This window comes from Humulus lupulus, chromosome 2 (assembly GCF_963169125.1).
Source record: "Humulus lupulus chromosome 2, drHumLupu1.1, whole genome shotgun sequence".
NCBI lineage: Eukaryota > Viridiplantae > Streptophyta > Magnoliopsida > Rosales > Cannabaceae > Humulus > Humulus lupulus.
Window position 1 is genome coordinate 47,290,894 of NC_084794.1, and position 21,981 is coordinate 47,312,874.

The 21,981-nt window shown below is 39.0% G+C and overlaps 2 protein-coding genes across 2 annotated transcripts; both read right to left on the minus strand.

The window, feature by feature from the left end:
- Nucleotides 1-7,666: 7,666 nt before the first annotated feature.
- Nucleotides 7,667-8,764, minus strand: LOC133814209 (uncharacterized). The gene has a single exon (XM_062247202.1). The coding sequence runs from the start codon at nt 8,762-8,764 to the stop codon at nt 7,667-7,669; it is 1,098 nt and encodes a 365-aa protein (XP_062103186.1).
- A 7,226-nt stretch (nt 8,765-15,990) lies between these two features.
- Nucleotides 15,991-19,877, minus strand: LOC133817763 (protein GAMETE EXPRESSED 3). Its single transcript, XM_062250362.1, has 11 exons — nt 19,644-19,877; nt 19,403-19,547; nt 19,025-19,212; nt 18,433-18,765; nt 18,060-18,306; nt 17,576-17,860; nt 17,417-17,503; nt 17,252-17,284; nt 17,110-17,169; nt 16,881-17,023; nt 15,991-16,751 (listed from the first exon to the last, which is right to left on the minus strand). Exons 1-11 carry the CDS (start codon nt 19,671-19,673, stop codon nt 16,197-16,199), a joined length of 2,106 nt encoding a protein of 701 aa, XP_062106346.1. The 5' UTR covers nt 19,674-19,877; the 3' UTR covers nt 15,991-16,196.
- Nucleotides 19,878-21,981: the final 2,104 nt, after the last annotated feature.

Consider the following 21,981-nt stretch of genomic DNA (forward strand, 5'->3'; position numbering starts at 1 on the left):
AAAATGTTACAATAGATAAAGATGATAGATAAAAAAGTGTTATAACTCTATTGAAACAATACACGTAAATAGAAATAGAGGATGATATATATATATATATATATTGATAATACAACTCAAAACATAACAATACAGATAAATACATAAGATGGAAGAAAAAAAACAAAAGAGGTAGAAGAACAAAATAATGCGAAGAACAATAGATAAAATCTCACACTCACACAATCAAAGTGTAGAGTAGTGGGAATCACCAACTTGAATAAGGTTCAAGACCTTTGTCCAAAAGCTTATCTCTCCCTATTCTCTAAGCACCAAGGGATCTCTCAAGGAAATAACTCTCTAGAATTATCAAGCCTCTATAGTGTATTTTCCAGCCAAGTGCTTTGTGGATAGAAAATTGTGTGTTTTACAAGTAAGCATTAGGCTCCTATTTATAGAGTTTTGAGATACCCTTTGAATTTCAAATTTCACCAATCCCCATGTTTGTTACTAATGTTTAATTGGATGTTTATGGAATTAAAATGGAAATTTGAGAGTTACTTAGGATGTTAGAACTGTTCAAACTGGAAAAAACTGAATAGTTTGGCTATCAACCTCAGTGGCCGCAGCCATAGGCAATTTTCAGCATCCAAATTTTCAGTTTTCCCAAAACGTCCCAAACCCTTTCCCACATGCTTTTATAACCTCCATACACCTAATGAGAGTTAAAAACATGTCTCCAACAACCATATTTCATAATGACTTTGTGAAATCCAAACTCAAATGTGTAAATACATTCTACACATTATTGGGTAATATTTCAAAGTTACAAATTTGCAACTCCAAAATATGCCATATTTGGGCACACACATGTATCCAATTTTGTGACTCTCAATAATATGTTACCAGGTGTGACAAATCACATTTTGTCACATTATTTAATATAATATTATATTATTTAAAATAATATAACAGGTGATATTAAGACGATGTAAGACACATAGGGTTGGTAGAATTTCATGAAAGCCTCTCCACTTGAAAGAATTTTGCATGGATTTTCATTCCCGAGAAAAATGTCTACCATACACAAAAAATCAAGAAAGCGATCTATGGTCAAGGGAAAATTGTATCCACTTTTATCCAAGTAATTTCCATGATTAGTATAGTGCCAAAGCTATTAGTCTACATGCTTAAAATGACTCATTGGAAGTGATGAAATGTGAACAGAATCTGCGATATTGATGAATTGATGTACTAGGCTCATATTCCATATACCAGGAGATTCGATAAGACCAGAGACTTTGAGAGTGCTATTTGTACTCGTAGTACAAGGATTGAACGATGGTGGTCGAGGTATCTAATGAGCATAAAAAGCTTTGGTGTAAATTCCATTAATTGCCAATACGATGTTGTAATCCATTTTGCGATAAATCTTACCAATAAATCACATTCTCTTGTGTCCAATATGTTGGATTATTGAAAGTATCTAACTTTGAACACTTGAGCGATAAGGCAAGAAGGATTTATTAGAATACATCATGTTTGGTAGGCTAATAGTGTTTGGTTATATTGAATGAATATCCAGAAACCTAATCCACCATCATATTTTGTGCCAAGACCTCCTGTTGATGCAACAAATTTGTCTTTCTAAATTGGGAGGTACTCATCGTCAAACTCTGGTTCTCCAATCCTTCTCCGTTAATGAAGATGACTCTGATGATCATCGGACCGCCTGGGAGTACCTGCAAGAAAGACACTTCGATGCTTAAGTCAGATTTCGATCCCCTTATTAGAATGAGAACAAGGTATTTATAGAATAAGAAATATTAGGTGGTTAGTCAGTTAAGTTTGCTCCCTGATTTTTTGGGGGAATAATTGAATTTCCCTCCAAAATGCTTTCAGATCTTTTAAGTATGCGAAGGACAGAGGCATAGACCGCCTCTGACCCATGGCTTCTGATTTTGTAGCTTCTGCTAGGGCTAAAATGCTCCATTTCGATTTACTTAAAATGGAGAAGCCCTTTGGGCTGAATATTTTGGGCCCGACAGACCGTTCTAACCTTGGGTTGACTCTTCATCTCCAAATTTTCGCCCAATGCCGTCGCTTCCCGTCAATCGAGGTGTGCTGCTCACGCATAGTCACATTGTTCCCTGACAAACGTCATTTCGAATTTGATGTGAACACAATTATCGAGCATTGCACTTAATTATGGTATTTCCTCTCCCACTTTGTTGTTCCAATTCAAATCACTCCATTTTCAAATCTTCCAACTTTCATTTAGACTTTTTCAGAGAGGAACAGAGAAAAAAGCCCTAAGTTCATTTGCCCCTTCACTTCCATAGGTAGCCAATCTCCCCAATTTTCATGATCATGTCTTCACGTTCGTCTCTCGAACCAGTGGACCGCGAGGGGTACAAAGCTGCACTCGATTGTATACGCAAATCGTTCGACGTCCCAGACAATGTTACGGTCTGAATGCTCATGGATTCTGAGCTAAGAGAATGGCGGTTTAAAGATGTGATCAAGCCCAGCGAGATCGTCATGAGCCTGAGGCACATTGAATGGCTCCGGTTTCCTCTTCCCACTTTGCTGGTCCAGATAATTTCAAATTCTGGGGCACATTTTGCAGTTTCTTCCAAATGCCATTCAGTCCATAGTTGGGGCTCAGATGATCAGAGTTCTTAGGAACGTCGACATTCAATCAGATGACATTTATGTGTGCTTCACCAAGTTGACGAAAAAAGAAATAGAGGGCAAGCCCTGGAAGACCTTCTATCTTTCTCCCAAGAAGGACCGAATAATTTTCACTGATTTCGACAGCTCCCACAGGAATTGGGACAACTATTTCTTTGCATTTGAAGGTGCATGGTATCCCAAATTCTTGCCCCAAGAGAAATTCCCTCTAGCCAGGGTTTTTATAAGAGGTGAGCTTCGTCTTTACTTTTCTTTTTCTCTTCTTTTGTGTAGATATGTTGCGTTTAAAGGATTATCTATTGATCTGGTCCTTTGTGTTGCAATTTTATTTTATGTTTCAAATTTCTCATGGCCTCAAGTTAGCATGAGCCCTGAGAGACAGAGCCTGTTGACAAAGAAAGAGCTCCTTCACGAGTCTAAGGAAAATGCCATTAGTATTAGAGGGGTCATGAATCCCTACTGTATGCAGATTATGACTCGGCTCTTCTTCATGGATCGAACCGATCTAGGTGCCATGCGTGTCAGAACACTGAAGGGTGACATGTCCATCTCCAAGGTTACGGCTACATGTGCGAAGCAATTGGGAGTGTTCTTAAAAAGGTCTCCCCCTGCCTCTTCGACTTTGTCGCTATCAAAGACCAAGTATGAAAGGGTGTGTTCCGAAACCTTTGCAGCATGTGCCAAGCGCCAAGGGGTCCCTGAAAGAAAAAAGAGGGATGGTTATGATCCACCCCTCGTTGTAGAAACATCCCTTGACAAATCTGCTTTGGCTCGCAGGTCCTCTCGCATACATGGGCGGTCTTCCACGCCCTTTGCTGCTTTGGAAGTCCAATCTCTCCAACAGGTGCCTTTTCCAAAGGACGCCCTGGGAAAGAGGAAGTCTCGTGAGGAGTTTTCTGATGAAGATTCAGATGATGGGAAATGTATTTCATCCAAGCTTCGTATTTCAAGAGGGTTTGCTTCTGCCACTAGAGGCTCTTCTTTGACAATCCCCAAGCTTAAGCCTAGGAAATTACCACTTGGGCAAGCTCTGACTTTACCCAAGATGCCTCTGGGGTCTGCCCCAGCTGATCCTTTACCTCTGCCATCCCCTTCCTCCTTCGCACCCGGGTCTTCTCTGGGAGAGGGCCTGAAAAGCATCTTGCCCCCCGTGGCTTTGTCTTCTACAACAACCAAGCCGTCAGAAGTAACAACTACTACACGAATGCATGATGACATGCTGGCGAGGGCGAGATCTCCCAATACCTGTCCAAGATCGGCAGAGGCGGTGTCTTCTGTCTCTGCCTTGACTAGAGGGTCTGACATCAGCCATAGACATGGTTCAGAGGGGAAACACCCCACTTCTACCTCCCGCAAGCATCATTTTTTAGAATATGCTTTCGAGGTCGGTTCAGGGACCACAAGCAGTCCTTCTCGTCCAGTCGATACGGGCCAAGCCATCACCTTGGAAACTGCTCTTGTTTGTCAAAGATCAGGAGCTATCAAGGTCGTAGGCGGTCAGAATTTGGGTGTCGATGCTTGCATAGCTTATTCTGCAGCGATTGGGACATCCTTGGGGGAGATCATCATTGTGTCCTCGGAGAAGACAAGTAATTTTGAGTCACCCAACACCTTTCTAGAGCAGCTGATGTTTTCTGCAGTGCAGACGCCAGTCTTTTTGCCGAGTGAACTAGGTGAGGATGTTGGTAAAGGGTTTTTTGTTCGTCCCTCCATGCCACAACTCCTTGAGATGGGATTAACTGCTCTGGCATCTGATAGCCTTGTGGTGTCGTCACTAGCAGGAGGCGGGGAACCGGTTGCCCTCGTTGCTTCTGTTGCTGCGTCAGCAGGGAAAGAAGCAATAGGCAAAGGCGAGGAGTTGCCAGAGTATGTGCCTTTGGTGTCAATGGAGGTGATGGAGGATTTGTTGTGCATCAGTAGGGCACACCTCCCTGTTGAAGCGGTTGGGTCGTTAAGCAGTCAGGGCGATTTGCTTCAACAAGTATCTAACCACATATGGATGGTGAGTTTTGATTAATAGAATATGTGTACAAATACCCTGTACGGATTAGAGTTAGTTTCATGTAGTGCGTGTCGTGTTTGATGTTTGACAAGTTTAGTGAGTTTTCTGCAGAGCTATCTATGCGCATCTGCTGCTTGAAGGGAATATGCAGCAGCTGTTCAAAATAGCTCTAAAATGGCTGAACAGGTGGCCATGCTTGAGGAGGAACGCGCACGGAGAAGGATGGCCGAAGCTAACTGTGATGTGCTTGTAGAGGCTATAAAAAAGCTAGAAGTGGAGCTAGCAGAGGTGAAAGAGAAAGTGGTGGCCACGGAGGCGAAGTTGATGGAACGTGACAAGCTGAAGGAAGACCTAGTGGCGATGACCAACAAGTGGATGGAAAAGAGCCAGTTCTGCTCGCAGCATGAGGCGCGGATGGAGAATCTAGATAACATGATTAGTGATTTGCAGGAAGATGTAGTATCCTTGCAAACAGATAAGGAGATGTTGGAGAAGGAGAATAAGGAATTGCAACAAAAGGTGGGGGGGGGGGGGGGGGGTTGGAAATGAACGTTGCAAGTGCACGTAAGCAGAAGTTGGAGGTTGAGCTCCAGTTAAAAAATAAGTTGAAAGAGAAAGAGGAGGCCATAGCCAGAATTGAGGGATAGTTGAAAGAAACGGTCAAGGTATGTATTGTATAAATTGTTATGATGATGTTATTTTTGAACTTTGTGTTTCATGTGTTAAGTAGTCGACTTGTTTGTATTGTAGAAGGCGGAAGAGGTAGAAGTAGAAGCCACGAGGTAGCGCATCAGGGATCGCGAGATTACCAAACGCAAGTTCGTGAGGATTGCCGAAGTGGATACTGCAAAGTATCTAGATCTTGCACTGCGTAATAAGAAGCAAGCCCCAGAGGAGAAATGGGCTAAGCTGGAGATGTATTGTAAAAGTATCGATGTGAAGGATGGAGAATATGACGTCGATAAATATCTCAGTGAGCTCGGGGATCTGCGAATCAACTACCCAGTGCAGCATCTGGAAGAATTGAGGCAGAGGGGTGACACCTTGGGCTCAATTTATACTGCAAGTGGGGAACCTGCCGAAGAAGGCGATATCGCAGGGCATGTGTCTTCTGTTTCAGGCATTATTGTCGTGGTAGAGGCTTCTGGACAGAGGGTGGTGGAGGCAAACAGAACGCCTACGTCAGTTGCAAAAGCAATCCCAACTGGTGAAAGAGGTGTCGTAGAATGATCGACGCAGTTTTGCTATACTTGTACATATGTGTTTACTTTTCTTTATTTGTGATTGTTTGGACAATTGTAGATGAAATGATGTGCAAAATACCAAGACAATGTATAAAAATTCGTTTGTGTTCTGTGCTTGGTCGTTGGTGAATATGTTTTCTTGATATTATGACAATTAAAATATTATAGCTGATGAGGTCCAGTTGACGTTCGTTGATAAGAGGCTTCATAGACCCTTCAGGCCTCTGGGTGTGAGATACAGTAAGAACCCGTACAGATGGTGGGAGAGAATTCCCAGTTAAGTGCTGAGTTAGTTATGCGACATAGTTTTGAGGTGATTGAATGGTTCTGATGATATTTCCATTTCAGGTGAACACCGTGACTGGGTAAATGTGTCATTTCTGAGGCGAATCTTTGATAAGCCATAGTGGTTGTATTCAATGTGGGCGTTAAATGAATTAGTGAGAAGTCGAATCCCGTATTACATAGCGTGTGAGGGATATGGGTTAGGTCATCCGAAGCTAGAGAGTGCGATGGCAGAGGATACACGTCGTATTGAATATGATTAGAAAGTCCCAGGCGATGTATGTAATAAGTAATGTTATTTGAGTCTCAAACAAAAATGATGGCGAGTGATGTAAATAATTGTAAAGTGATGTTTAACAGAACATATTTTAGAAATAAAGTTGATCTTTCGATAAGTTGTTGATTTACAAAATTTATGTTCATTATTCGTGCGATTGCTGAGAGAGTTGAGTGCATTGCCCTTATATCTTTGAGAGAGTTGAGTGTGTTGCTCTCTCATTAGAACTAAGTTGTCCCCTTGGGTGCGTGAAAGAGCAAGTTAGATGCCTTACCATTTGCGAGAGGGGGCGACGTGGCTGAGCTCGGGCGCAGAACACAGCATGCTGGGCTGGGGGCCGAGGCAGAGCTGAGACTGGCAAAACTTGGGATCAAACATTTTTCCATAGCACCCATACCGTGGTTTATTTGGTACCTTTTGCTGGGATAGGCTATCAAACCCAACAGAGGTAGACGACATGTAAGATGCGGGTGAGAATGCTGGAAAAGTTCCTCCCAGCCTTGGATTGCCAAACCAGTTACTTTGTAACTGAGGCAGAACCGAAGTGGGGTGTCCGATGGTTCTGCTGCAGTAGTCAGGGAAAATTAGACTACAGGGTGAGGTTCCTTTGTTTGCTGGACCCGATGGGGCTCCTTTGTGGCCACAACAAAGTAAGAGGATAGGGTATATGGTGAAAATTACCCTGGTTAGTCAGCCAAACTCGCATAGTCAGGCCAGATTAGACTGCGAAATGGCTGACCTTAGCTCCTCGTTAGTTTATTCAGGTCATATTATAATATGTTTGGCTAGGTAATGCATGCCTTGATGGTGGATACATTGTGTGATTGCCATGAGTAGAGAGACTCACAGTGGAAGGGTTCGCTAGGTGAAACCATAAGTTTTTGTTTGCAAGAGAGTGGGTGGAGTGGTGGAGGCACCATGCCTCTGTGTGTATTTTGTGCGTTTTAAGTGACCCTTTCAAGGCCATATTTATAGTGGCTTCTATTCCATACACCATGGCATAGGGCGACTCGCCTGTAGAGGTTCTTTTTGTCGTTTTGTACGCCCATAGTACCTTTGGTAATTTGTCTACCCATGCGTTTTTTTCATCTTCCAAGTTTTTCTTAATGTTGGAAAAAATTACTTTGTTAGAGGCCTCTTCTTGGCCGTTGCCTTGGGGATAGGTGACAGAAGCAAAACTTAACTTTATTTTGTAGGAGTCACACAGTTCTTGTACTTTGGCGTTTTGGATGAGGTTTCGTTATCCACGACTATTTCCCATGGGATCCCAAATTGGCAGATGATGTGCTTCCATACAAAGCTCACGGTGTCTGTTTTGCTGACCATAACGTAGGCCTCTGCTACGACCCATTTAGTGAAGTAATCAGTAGCTAACAAGGCGTACCATTTTCCTCCAACAGCTCTAGGCAGTTCTCCAACCATGTCCATCCCCCACTTTGCAAAGGGCCAAGGGGCGATAGTGGAATGTAAGACTTGAGCGGGTTGATGGATGGTAGGTGTAAATCGCTGGCATCTGTCACATTTTTTTGAATAGTCGCGTGCTTCTATCATCATGTATGGCCAGTAATATCCTGCTGTGAGTGCTTTGTGTGCCAAGCTTTGTCCCCTTGTGTGGTTCCCACATGCTCCTTCGTGGATCTCCTCTAATAATCTTTTAGCTTCCGAGGGATGTAAGCACCGAAGATAGGGGTCGCTAAAGGATTTGTGATACAACGTTCCATGGATAATGGAGTAGCGTTGAGCTTTAAGGCGCAGAAGCTTTGCGTCTTTTGCATTGACTGACAGCTCAGACTTGGTCCGATAGCAGATAATTGGGTCCATCCAACATTCTGGTTTTGGCGAGATGGAACAAATTTTCACAGCTTCTTGTGCATGACTTGTGGAAATTGCTGAGTGTCGTGAACATTCTCCCACAAAGGCTTGCTTTGCGAGGGCACTGACCCTCTGCTTTAGTTCCTTTGGTATTTGTACGAGCTCAAACTGCTGGAATTGTGACTTTAATGTAGATTCTTTTTCCAACAGGTTGGTCAAATGGGATGCCTTAGTGTCAAAATTTTCGGCCACTTGCTCTATCATCAGCTTCGAATTCCCTCTGACTCTCAGTTGTTTGATGCCCATGCTTCGTGCCAATTCTAGACCATAGATCAGCGCTTCGTATTCGGCTTCATTATTTGTGGCGTGTTGCTCCAACCGTATGGCTTCCTCAACTTGTAATCTAGAGGGTGCCTCCAATACGACGCTGATCCCAGCTCCTTGCGAATTGGAAGCTCCATTTGTGTGCATTGTCCACGTCCATTCTTCTTCAGAGTTCAGCAGTTTAGGCGTGGTCTTGGGTGTGAAAGATTGTATCTCAACCAGGAAATCAGCTAGTACTTGACCTTTCTTTGCTTTTCATGGTGAGAACCGTATATCATATGTCCCGAGGTCAATTGCCCATTTGGACATTCTGCCAGAGAGGTCAGGCTTGCCCAAGATCTGTTTTAATGGATAGTCTGTGTATACTATAATGGTATGGCCTTCAAAATATTGTCGAAGCTTCTTCTTTGCTGTAATTAACGCAAGGACCAATTTTCCATCATGTTGTAGCATGTTTCAGCGTCTAGTAGCATCTTACTACAGTAGAACAGTGGCTTCTGCTGACCTTCGTCTTCTCGAAAGAGTATAGAGCTCATGGCAAAGTAGGAAACAAACAGATATAAGAAGAGATCTTCATTGAGGATGGGAGAGTTTAATATGGGGGGAGCACTCAGATAGGATTTTAATTCCTCGAAGGCCTTATTTTGGTCTGCCCCCTAGGTGGTGTTGGTGGACTTCTTGATGCAATGGAAGAAAGGCTGGCAACGATCGGACATGCGTGATATAAACCTGCTCAAGGCTACGACTTTGCCTGTCAGAGCTTGGATATCCCAGATGGTTCTAGGCTCCTTGACTTCTGATAGCGAGGAAATCTAGGTCGAATTGGCCTCAATGCCTCTCTGGCTAACCACATATCCTAAGAACTGGCCAGAGGATGCCCCAAAAACGCATTTGGCTGGGTTCAACTTCATTTGATAGGCGTCAAGTATGTTAAAGCATTCAGTTAGGTCTTCCACATGCGTGATACCCTGTCGAGATTTGATCACCATGTCGTCAATGTATACTTCCATGTTCCTACCAAGCAATGAGGAAAAAGCTTGTGCATCACCCTTTGATATGTTGCTCCTGCATTTTTCAGGCCAAAGGGAATGACTTTGTAACAGTATAAACCGCACTCTTTTGTGAAAGCTGTGTGAATCCGATCTTCTACTTTCATTGGGATCTGATTGTACCCTGAGTAGGCATCAAGGAAACTCATTCTCTCGTAACCCATCATGGCATCTATCATTTGATCAATTTTTGGAAGAGGGTAGCTATCTTTAGGACACGCCTTGTTCAAATTAGTGTAGTCTATGCACACTCGTTTTTTTCCATTTTTCTTCAGGACCACTACAAGGTTGGCTAGCCAACTTGGATATAGGCATTCTTCGATTGCTCCTATGCTTAGTAACCATTGTACCTCTTCTTGTATGGCCTGGTTGACTTCGGGAGCGAACATCCTTTGCCTCTGCTTGACGGGTGGGAAGCTGTTCGATATGTTGAGGTTGTGACTCATGACAGTAGGATCTATTCCCGGTATATCGTGTGGGGACCAGGAAAAAGTCCCAACATTGGTTTTTAGGAATTGGATTAGGGTCTGCTTCTCTATTTTGGGCAGCTGGGCACTTACCAGCAATTTTTGGGGTGGATCATTCTCATCTATGCATATTTCTTCTAGATTGTCGAGAGTCGTTTAGGGCTTATCGTGATCTTCTTCTACATCTATGCCTCTGAGATATGTTGGTAAGTTGTCCTTTGATTGCTATTTGGTGGGGTCGTCGCCAGGGGAGGAATTGACGATTTCATTTATCTCCTTCAAGGTCAGGTAGCATTTCTTTGCCTACTTCTGGCACCCTTTTATGTCGATGGTGTAGTGCCTGTCAGGTGATTGACATCGCATAACTTGATGCAAAGTGGAGACCACGCCTTGCATCCTGTGGATCTAATTCCTCCCCATGATAGCATTGTAGCTTGTGACGGAGTCCACTAAGAGGAAGTCTACTGGCAAAGTGCATTCTGCAGCGAGTACATTTAACCTAATAGCGCCCTTCAGGTACACTCTTTGGCTGTTGAATCCCAGGATTGGTGTAACAGAGGGTCTGATCTGACTTTCTTCGAGACCCATCTTCTGGAAGGCTTCCCAGAAGAGAACATCAACGCCGCTGCCCCCATTGACTAAAACTTTTCCTAATTTGCAATGGTAGACCTGCAGCGAGATGACCAAAGGGTCGTCATGGGGTAGGTGTATTGCCCGTAGATCTTATTCTGTAAAGGTTATTGCAGAGGCTGGGTAGCATCTGTCTTCTGAGGTGACAAAATGGACGATGTGGCCTAATGATCTGTACCGCTTTACCCTTTCCTCCATTCTTTTATGGTTTTTGGTTGTCTGTTCTTGTTCCATGGTTCACTCCACACTCCCGTGTATCATGGGGATTTGTTTGAGAGGTTCGTGTGAGCTCGTGGAAGCCATATTTGGGGAGGGTGTCGCTGTTGGTGGTGTCGAGGTAGAAGCAGTGTTACGCCGTGGGACGTCGGGCCTGTCCGATCCTTTGATGTATTGGGTCAATCGTCTGTTTCTCATGAGGGCTTGAATCTGGTTGTGGAGGTTGTGGCATTCAGAAATTGTGTGGCCATGGTCCTTGTGGAAGATGCAGAACCTGTTTGTGTCTCTTCTTTGTGGGGGAGTGGTGATTTTGTATGGTTCCCACCAGATGGGCCTGTCTTTGTTTTCTTCGTAGATGACCTCCTGAGGGACGGTGTACTCGAAAGAGGTGTATCGTGGTGGATCTCAACTTGTTCTTGGCTTCTTTCCCTCTTTCATGTGGTCAGACTCCTGCCTTTTTCTTTTGTCATCCCTTGTAGATGGAGGGGGAGGGTTATTTTTTGGTGGTGTTGAAATACGGCGGACTTCTTTTGTGCACGCTCTTGAAATTCCAAGACCCTAAAGATGCCCTCGGCACGGGTCTGGATTTCAGCCATGTCATACGGTGGTGTCATAGTGAGGTTCTCGTGTAAGAGGGACCCCACTTGTAGACTTTTGACGAAGAGGTTAGCTGCGGTTGCTTGCTCTACATCGTGGATCTGGTGTACAAGGTCGATGAAACGTTGCGGGTATGGTTTCGGGTGCTCATTTTCTCCTTTCTCAATTCGGTAGAGATTTGCCATCATTCTTGGCGCTTCGTAGTTGGCTTTATATTGCTGGAGAAAGGCTCTGCGAAGATCACCGAAGCTGCTGACAGAGCCAGGTTTTAGTTGTTTGAACCATAGTAGGGCTGGTCCAGAAAAGGTTGTGGAGAAGACTTTGCATTGTATGGCTTCATTGCTGACTTCCAAGGCCATCTTCTGCTGGAATTGGAATAAGTGATTGAGTGGGTCTCCCTTTCCATTGAATGCGGGTAGGGGGGAATCACGAAGTCCCTTAACTTGGGCTCGTTCTGTATCCATTCTGCGAAAGGCGATTTCTCGGCGGTTCTTAAAACCAAATCTACGTAGTCAGAAGAGTACGCAGATCTCCTGTCAGAGTACTTCTGCATCACCTCTCGCAGCATCTCTTCCTTCCAGCTTCCCAAGAACCTGACAAAGGGGGTACTTTCTTCGACTGCTGCGCCTTGTGGAGCTCGTGCCTGGGTCTGTAGGGGCCCCTTCTCAGCGTCTGGTTGGGATGTTTTTGCGGGCTCTGCGTCGGTTCGCGTATGTGTTTTGCATTGATCCATCTGTTGCTCAGTAGTCCTTTGATGGTGATAAGCTGGAGACGATGGCACAGGACCCTAGGACCCTTCCCTGATGTGGCGAGCATTCCTTTCGGGTGAGTCGATCTGGACGACTTGAGTTCCTACCCCATCAAGGTTGAGACTTTCTTTGTCTGGGGCTCTGCACGTGGCTTCGTGTGTTCTTCGCAATTCGACGATCTCATCTTCTAGCTTGGCCTGAGCTACAGTCAATGCCCTGATGGCCTCGTCAGATTTTTTCTGACTGGCTTCCAGCAGTCGACACATCTTGTCGATCCGGTCGCCAACGTCCGTTGCGGGGGTGACTGTACCCGGTGGTTCGTTGTTCTTTGGCGGCATGGCTTTCGTGTTCGAGTGAATCTTGATCGTTCGGAAGTTTCTTGATTTAAAGATGTTGTGAGAGAGAGGTTTCCCACATATGGCACCAATTTGGTGATGCAACAAATTTGTTTTTCTAAATCGGGAGGTACTCACCGTTAAATTCTGGTTCTTCGATCCTTCTCCGTCAATGAAGATGACTCTGATGATTGTCGGACCACCTGGGAGTACCTGCAAAAAAGACACTCCGATGCTTAAGTAAGATTTCGATCCCCTTATCTGAATGAGAACAAGGTATTTATAGAATAAGAAATATTAGGTGGTTAGTCGGTTAAGTTTGCTCCTTGATTGGTTGGGGGAATAACTGAATTTCCCTCCAAAATGATTTCAGATCTTTTAAGTATGCGAAGGACAGAGGCGTAGACCGCTTCTGACCCATGGCTTCTGATTCTGGAGCTTCTGCAGGGGCTAAAATACTCTGTTTCGATTCACTTAAAATGGAGAAGCCCTTTGGGCCGAATATTTTGGGCCCGACTCCTCCAATGTACTTTTCTTTTGAATTCGTAGATCCTCACTAATAGTGAGATAAGAGACCCTAAATTTCTTGACATATGTCCTCCAAAATTCTAAAGCACTACATAAGATACGTTGACATTACTTGGATAATCGTTTTTAAAAGAGTTTCTCATTCTCCTTGATAGAAGAGTTTTGTTTGCTATGTATGAAGTCACATCCAGATTTTATCCATTATTGTTCTAAACATCACATTTTTCCTTTTGCCTCCAAACATTTGTAGACCCAAGTAAGTTTCCATAGCTTTGGTCATGTGCATATAGAGTGAAGATACAAAAAAATTATAGACATCCTCTGGAGTATTATGGGACATCAGGGATTTGTTCAAATTTATCATATTTAGAACACTTTCAATAATTACTCTATTTTATCTTTTAAATTACTTCATTAAAATCTCACTTTTTTTATTTTACCCAAAATTTTTACATTACACCATACATCACATACTCTAGATTATTTAAATATTATATTTTTATCAATTAAAATAATATAAAAAATAGATAAAAAATAAAACATAATTGCATTAAAGAAAGAAACAAAATTCAAGGAATAAAAAAATATATACAATTGTTTAAAGTAAAGGTAAACCATATCTACGTGTAGAGATGGAAATGTGTTGAGGTAAAATAGAGCATTGCTTTAACTCATCCAATGGAAGTGTCAAAAACCTTTTTTCTTCAAAATTTTAAAATTTTAGCTATTATACAACACCCTTTGGGAGTGCTCTCAATAGCTCCTCTAAAAGGGAGAATTCTGTATAATAAAGAATAAGATTGTTAAAGTTACCATCCAATAGCTCCTTTAAACTACTTCTTTAAAATGAAGTTTCTTTATATTCTTTATTTTCTTCTCTACATTTATAAATTTTTAAGAGCTTCTTTATACATTTTTTTTTCTATTTTCTATTCACATTTTTTTTCTTTTTCCAAAATTATTAGTTATTTTATTCTTTTAATTAATAAAAATGTTTAAGGATATAATATTTGAATAGTGTAAAGAAATATACAGAGAAGTTGATATATGATATACTATTATAAAATTTTAATGTAAAATAGAGAAAGTGGAGCTTTAAGTGATATATTTTAAATGAAATAGTAGATGTAAAATAGAGAAAATGGAGCTCAAGTGATATATTTTAAATAAAATAGTAGATGAGCTGCTAAGAGTGTTGATGTATCATATGCAATTAAAACAGTGGTCTCATCTAACTATAAGTTGTATTAATTAATAATTATAATTGAGTTTTTTTGACAAGAAAGAATTATACTAATATTGGTCTAATATCTCTATAGTTAAGTTAATACTAAAATATTAGTCACTATTTGACAAATTAATGTCAAAATATTTTGTAGCATGATTTCGGTCTAGTTTATCTTCAATATAATAATATTTAGGGAAATCTACAAAAATACACTAAAAGTTAAAAAAAATCTGAAAAATACGGTACATTACAAAAATACGGAATTTTTGGATAAAAACACGGAATGGCAAAATTGTAAATACGGAGTGGCAAAATCATAAATAAAAACTGTAAAATACAATTTTTTGTGATCAACGTTTACAAACTAGTAAATATATGTTACGAACTTGTAAATATCTGTTATGTGTTTGTAAATAATATTTATAAAATCAGTTATAGAATTGTAGACTTTTTGTTTTTGTTTTTTTGTAGATAAAACTTACAAACAAATTCGTAACTAATTTTTTTTTTTGTAACAATAGTTTACAAATCTAATTTTTCAACTAAGAGAGATATTTACCAAAATATTTTATAATTAAGAAATCATAACCAAAATATAAATAAAAATATTATATTTTTTCATATTGTTACAATATTGTACCAAAAAATTATAGGAACCATCATATTTATACTATATATAACTTAAAAATATAAATTTAGGATATTCATTATTTATAAAATACTTTATTAAATATATATTTATATGAAAAATGTTGTTACAGAGTGGTGAAATACAATATTTTTTAAAACAAGTTTTACATTTTTGTAACAATAATTTACAAAATTAATTTTACAACCACAAAGTTTATTTTTGTAACTAACATTTACATAAATATTTATAAATTTATTTAACATGATTGTTACAAATATTTACAAAACAAATTTTTTTACCTTTAAAATATATTTTTCTAACAAAGCTTGAAACTTGTACTAGATTATGATTTTGGTTTAATATTGAGGGTTGAGATTTAACTAGCTATGATTTTCAAAAAAATATAATAATTTTTATTACTATTTTTTTTCTACTATTAATATATGTTACAAAAGTTCATGGCGTCATCAAATAAGCACAAAACCATTTCATTTTTACAATTCAAGGCATATTTTAAAATTTTGTCTTTATTCATATAAGTAAATGTGTCTAATTAATGATGTCAATGTATATCGAAAATAGATAAATTAAATAAAGTAGGTAATAATTTTGAAATTTTTAGATTAATTATATTTTTCTCAATAAAAAATAAAAGTTTGACAAAAAATATTAAAAAAATATTTAATATAGAATCTCAAGTGATTTGACAATAAATATATTTATATATCTATAAAAGGTTAATTTGACTAAAGTAAAATGCTGACTCAAAGTTATAAATACACTACACAAAATGATATCAATTAAGGAGAACAAAAAGTTTCGTACACGGTGAACACCGTAATTTTGTAATTTATTTAATCTGCCGTATAAAACGAATTTTTTTTTAAATTACCGTGTAAAATGTAATTTTTCCTAATATTTATTACTTTTATGGCCTCCTAAATAGTTTTTAACAACTAACATTGGCCTCGTCTTTTTTTTTTTTAAGATTTATGATTACTTTTTACAAAAAAATTGTACTAATAACATTTGCTTTCTTCTACGTACTATTACAAGTACTCTCTAATTTCAAACAAAGATGCGTCACTTAAGTGAAGTCCCTAATTGGTTGATGACAAGGCCTTTCTCCTCTTCAATGACAAGCTTCCACTACCATTTTTTTTTCCAAACTAATGAGCTTGAGGCTGGCTCTGAAGGACTTCTCCATATCTCTCTTTCCAAAGTCCCACCATCATCATCATCTTCATCACTTGAGCTCTGAACCTCATCAACAAGTACTTTTTCCTTTCCCTTTGTGATCATGTTTTCTAAGAACTCATCTTCATGGAAATCCGAGCTCGTTTCTTCATCTTCTTCTTCACCATCACTTCCATCCATTGTTGATGATGTTGTATCACTCAATGTATGAAACATTGTTAATCTCTCTTTCTTTGACCCTTCAATAGATAAGCTCCTTGTTTTTTCATAATCAAATAGTGGAAGTAGAGACTTCGACTTTGAGTTTGACCTTGAGCTGTTTTTGTCTCTCCCCAAACTATAAGTTGTCAAAAGCTTCCTCTCTATTCCTTCCCTTTCTCTAACCAAATCATCTAACTTTTCAAGCACTTCATTGTTGTTATTATTAGCCACTGCTTCTTCTGCAGCTTTGGTTTTGAGCTCTGTAATGGTTCTATCAAAGGACTTCTTCTTGAGCAGTAGAGAGCGCTGTGAGGACCGAAATGATGGTAAGAAAAACACAAGTAGATGATCAAGAGTGAAGAATTCTGAATTGGGTTTTCAATGTTTTCTTTTGTTTATTCAAAGCAGATTTAATCTCATGGATTAAAAGGTTACCCTTTTGTCAAGAAATCTTCCAAGGTGTTGGCCTTGAAGTTTCTTTTTCCTCCAAAATATGCAGCAAAACCGTACTAGTCCAGCTAAAGCTATCAAGATTACTGATTCGAATAGTAGAAACAAGAATATTGCTCTCTCATTCCCTGAAAGAAAAAATTAAGGAACTACAAAGATCAAGATCTTGTGATTTATACAAGATGTTCAAATTCATAGTTTCAAACTTAGTTACCTGTGTAAAGCCTGAGAAGCTTGGTTCTAGCTTGGGAGCAAGTAGAAATGAGCTTCTGATCTGCATAAAGTTAATGAATCATTACACAGAAATGCTTGTGAGATAGCTTAGCATGCAAGCAAACAGAATAATGATTACTCACGTCTGGTTCGACATGCCAATGGATTTCCAGTCTCTGCATCAGAAAGAAAAGAATTTGAGTTTTTCAGTACACTAGAGATGTAGATGAAATCACCATAAAGCTGCTGAATTTTTTCATGAATCTAAAGTGGTCAAGTCAATTGTGTAGTTCATCATAGATTCTCACTTGAAGCAGCAAAAAATGCAAGCAGAATCCTTTCATCCAGCACATAAAGGTCCAAGTCAGTCTTCGCCAATGGGGGTGAGAAGTCACCTATAAAACCAACAGGTTAGAGCCAATGTAGAGTTTTAAGTAAAAGCACATGAAAAATGACTATTGCATTACCAGGATATCTTTCAGACCAGTAGATGGATCCGGTTGCTGGGACAAATAGGGTGAAGACTACACTTCTTGGTTTCATTGCTGAGACATAAGTATAATCACCTATAGTACGGCTAATCTTTCCCTCCATTTCAGTTTGAGATAAATATAAAGCATAGCCAGAGCAATCAAGGACTGGACTCACTTGGATAACAGAATCTGCTGCAACTGATTTGGAGAATTTTTTAAGAACCCCATTTGGCGAAAATGAATATAGGAATCCGTCCAATGAGCCAATAGATACCCAACCTTTAAAACAGTTTAAGTATAAGATGAGTGAGTGAAGGCACTATGATGATCAAACCACATACATTCTAACAAAACTCCAACTTTACCAAGATCACATGATTGATGGTTTTGTAATGAGCGTAAGTATCAGGAAATAGAACAGGTTTTTTCTTTTCATTTTTATTTTCTCAGTTAGCACACATGAAAATCAATAAGTTACCATTAGTATCAACAACTGGTGCAGAGTCTACTGAACTTAAAGGCCCTATAATTCCTTGCCACAGCAGATTTCCAGTGGAAACATCAAGAGCAAGCAGAAGAGACCTGACTGGCACAACAACATATATGCGACCATTATTTCCAGGAGTGACAGTGAAAGCCTTGTCAAACGAACTGAAGTCATGTATCCACAAAAAGTGAGGGCTCTTAGTAGACAGTGAATACAGCTCTCCCTCAGTATTTGAAATCTGCAATAGAAGTACAATGTGATCAAAATAAGACTAGTATCCCTCTCAGTATGCTCCTCTAATGGTATGAATTAGAACAAAAAGGAAAGAAACAAAGATTTAAGTCAGGGACTAGTTGAACCTTACATAAATACTAGCCTCACATTGATCAATCACTGGGATTGAGTTGAAATAACATTCCGTGACATTTTTCCTACATCCCTGGCGGTAGCCAAATTGATTGAGCACAGGTCCAGCACTCCACAGAAGTTGTCTACGCGTTGAGTATGCGAAGAGTCCCAGACCCCTAATGTTGACAAACATAGAGGAACTCAACGTGCTAACTGAGAATCCGATGATCTCACGTTTTCCTTCTTTATCTTCTGGTTGAAAACTAAGGGCAACTTGTGCAGTTGGTTCAGAAGTTCCAATCTTTAATAAGTTAACTTCTATTACTCTATTCTCTGCAGCCACGTATATCTGCCAATATTTGCAAGATTTTTAATTTTCATGGCTCATAATGACTCATAACCACTCATAACAATGCTAGAGAAAACTATGCTATCAAATAAGCTACTTGAGAAACCCTAGATAGAATATTTTGCTAATCTTGAAATCTAAATGTAGAGAATGAAAAGAGGATAAAAAAACATTACAAGAAACATAGACAGAGACAGAGAAAGAGAGAGAATATATGAACCTGAATTACAAGGAACAAATCAAGAAAAATGGCGTGTACCTTTTCCTTTCCACCATAAACTGGAGCCATATCAGCATAACATGTATAATTCAAACGAATTGTCCAAGCATTAGAACCATTACTTTCGAATGCAAACAAATCTTTCTCAGAACAAACATATATCCTCCCATCATTTCCAATTAGAGGTTTCGAAAGTCTGCGTGCAAATTTTCTTGACACCGCTTCAGCTTGAATATGGAGAAAAGAAAAGAAAGTAAGAAAAAAACAAAACTCAGAACCAAAAGCTTATTGACAACAATGTATGAAACTCAGTAAATCCCACATTCACTTTCTTTCTGTTCATTATGAAGGTAAACGACATGTCGTATGAAACAGGAACTACCCTCCATTCAATTAGGCTCCTCACATATTACATACCTGAAAACAAAGAAGAATCCTTTGGGTAGTTGGGCAACTCTGGCGGTTGACAATGTATAGAATTCAACGGAACCAACAGGAACAATAATAAGAAAACGACATGGATTCTTGGCAACATTGAAGAGTAAGTAGCAGTGATCCCAAGCTAGAAGATAAAAAAAACATTACAAGAAACATAGACAGAGAGAGAGAATATATGAACCTGAATTACAAGGAACAAATCAAGAAAAATGGCGTGTACCTTTTCTTTTCCACCATAAACTGGAGCCATATCAGCATAACATGTATAATTCAAACAAATTGTCCAAGCATTAGAACCACTACTTTCGAATGCAAACAAATCTTTCTCAGAACAAACACATATCCTCCCAACATTTCCAATTAGAGGTTTCGAAAACCAAATCAATAAACAAAAATAAATAAATAATACGGGGTTGAACGACTTTTCTCCTGGGCTTGTGCCTCTTTAGATCTGCGTTTTTTCTTTTCTCGTTATTTAGTTTTTTTTTTCACCTCTCCTCATTAATTTGAACTGTCTTTCTGTGACTTAATTGTATGAGTAATTTTTTTCCTTTATTTATTTAATCATATTTATTTGTACTCCTCATTTTTTCTTTTTTTATACTGGTTGCTATAATTTTTTTATTGTTTCCATCCTATATGATTTAAGTAGCAGTTAGCAACACCTATGTTGGTCCCCCTTCAACTGGATATGCCATGGGTATTGGGCCAACTTTTGATGCCTATAAAGCTAATACTTCAAACTCATGTGATGGAAATGGTACATTTTCTAAGTTTCTGTTGATTAGTTCCTTGTTTTATTTACTTTAAATGTTATCATGGTTCATTTTGTTTAGTTTTCCTTTTACCTCTTGTACATATTTTTTATTTGTCTTTGCAGAAGTTTTCTTTGCTGCTCTTACCCAACCTATTCATGATGCACCCAGTTACCCTTATGGGAGATGATACAACTTCAACGGTAACCTCTATGGGTGGAACCGAGTTTTTGAACGTCATGCCTATTTCCTCTATGGAGTCTCCTCTTTACCATGAAAGACATGAAGGTATACTAGCTGTGGGTCCAAGTTCAGTAGCATTAACGAAGGGTATGACTGCAACTAAAGATGCTTCCTTTCCTATCTCTTCTGGGCATTTTGATTCTACTATACCCGTATCAATTGTGCAAAGCTGTACTAAAACAAATGTATCTTCTAAGGGTAAAGCAAAGGTTGTTGAAGACTACCATACTTTATCCACATCACATATTGATTCTACTATAGTTAGTGTGATGGAAGTTGAGCACAATGTATCTTCTGCCTCTAAAGGAAATGATAAGATGATCAACGATATAATCCCTTCTGCTGAAGCTCCAATGTTCTCTCACGTGGACTCTGCATTAAGTGGGGGGAAACGTACCAAATCAAGTGAGGATAATCCCTATGCCAAGATGTATAAGAAATAATTTCTTATGAGTTGTTAATGGCTCGTTCTTCACGTTGTTGTTTCTATATAGCTATGTTAGCTGTTGTTTTCTACTTTTTGCCTTATAACACTAGTTACATGCTATGGTTTTCTGTAATCTAAGCTAGTAATTTCCAAATTTACTTTTTATACTCTCAAACTAGTAGTAATTATAAGTTGTTTAAGTAATCAAACTGTTGTGTTACTTAATATTATATGTCTTCCAATGCATCCCAGTGGCTTCCTGATTCCATTCATACCCCAAAATTTCTCAATTTGCTATCATGTAATTGCGATAATTATTTGCTTTACATCCCAATATAAACTAAAACACAACTAAGCTACAATTGAGGCAATGGAGTTCTTTGGTATTGTTGATGATGACCATTTATTATATAGCAAAAGAAAAAGTAAAAGAAAATCTATCTTCAAAACATAGTCAATTTTCTTTTCTGTGTGTAATAGTTATAAATATACTAGCAGAATAATAAAAAATCATTGCGCCATACTGCCATGGAAGAAGTAAAGATAATGCATCGCTACCATTTTAAGTCAAATCTACAAGACAGCTAATCTCAAATCTCCTGACCTTTTCATTCTTATTTACGTTATATATGTTATTAAATACAGTACCAACAAACTATATGAATTTTAAACCTTATTATTTAATTGTTAAATTAATTGATTTATCAAAAAATTCTTTTATGCCAGCCAACAAATTAGAAGGGAAAAAAATTACAGAACAACACCATATGATGGACTTTCTATCAAAAATACTCCAAGGAAACCATAAAATATCTCAAAGACTGTCATCGTGGTGTGCAAGAGAATTGTTAATCAATGCTATGATTAACTCAGAGCACATTTCATCAATCCTATGATTAACTCTGATTGTAAGTTTGTTCCCTATCTACCACAAATATTATTCATATGATTGGTTCATATCACCATATTGGTTTCCCCTGCACATGCACCATTGACCCTCCCAATGATTGATTTGAAGCTTACAATTTAAATTAATAATCACAATTTCTAAAAACTCAAATATATATATATATATATATATCACCCCTAGAGCTGTATCGGCATACGCTGAAATATTATACACGTAATTACAC

Coding starts and splice junctions, on each gene's coding strand:
- LOC133814209 (XM_062247202.1), bottom strand. CDS start 8,764: ATGCACACAAATGGAGCTTCCAATTCGCAAGGAGCTGGGATCAGCGTC.
- LOC133817763 (XM_062250362.1), bottom strand. CDS start 19,673: ATGGCTCCAGTTTATGGTGGAAAAGAAAAG. Junction 19,548..19,643: donor TTTATGGTGGAAAAGAAAAG/GTACACGCCATT, acceptor TTTATCTTCTAG/CTTGGGATCACTGCTACTTA. Junction 17,504..17,575: donor CTGGTCTGAAAGATATCCTG/GTAATGCAATAG, acceptor TTGGTTTTATAG/GTGACTTCTCACCCCCATTG.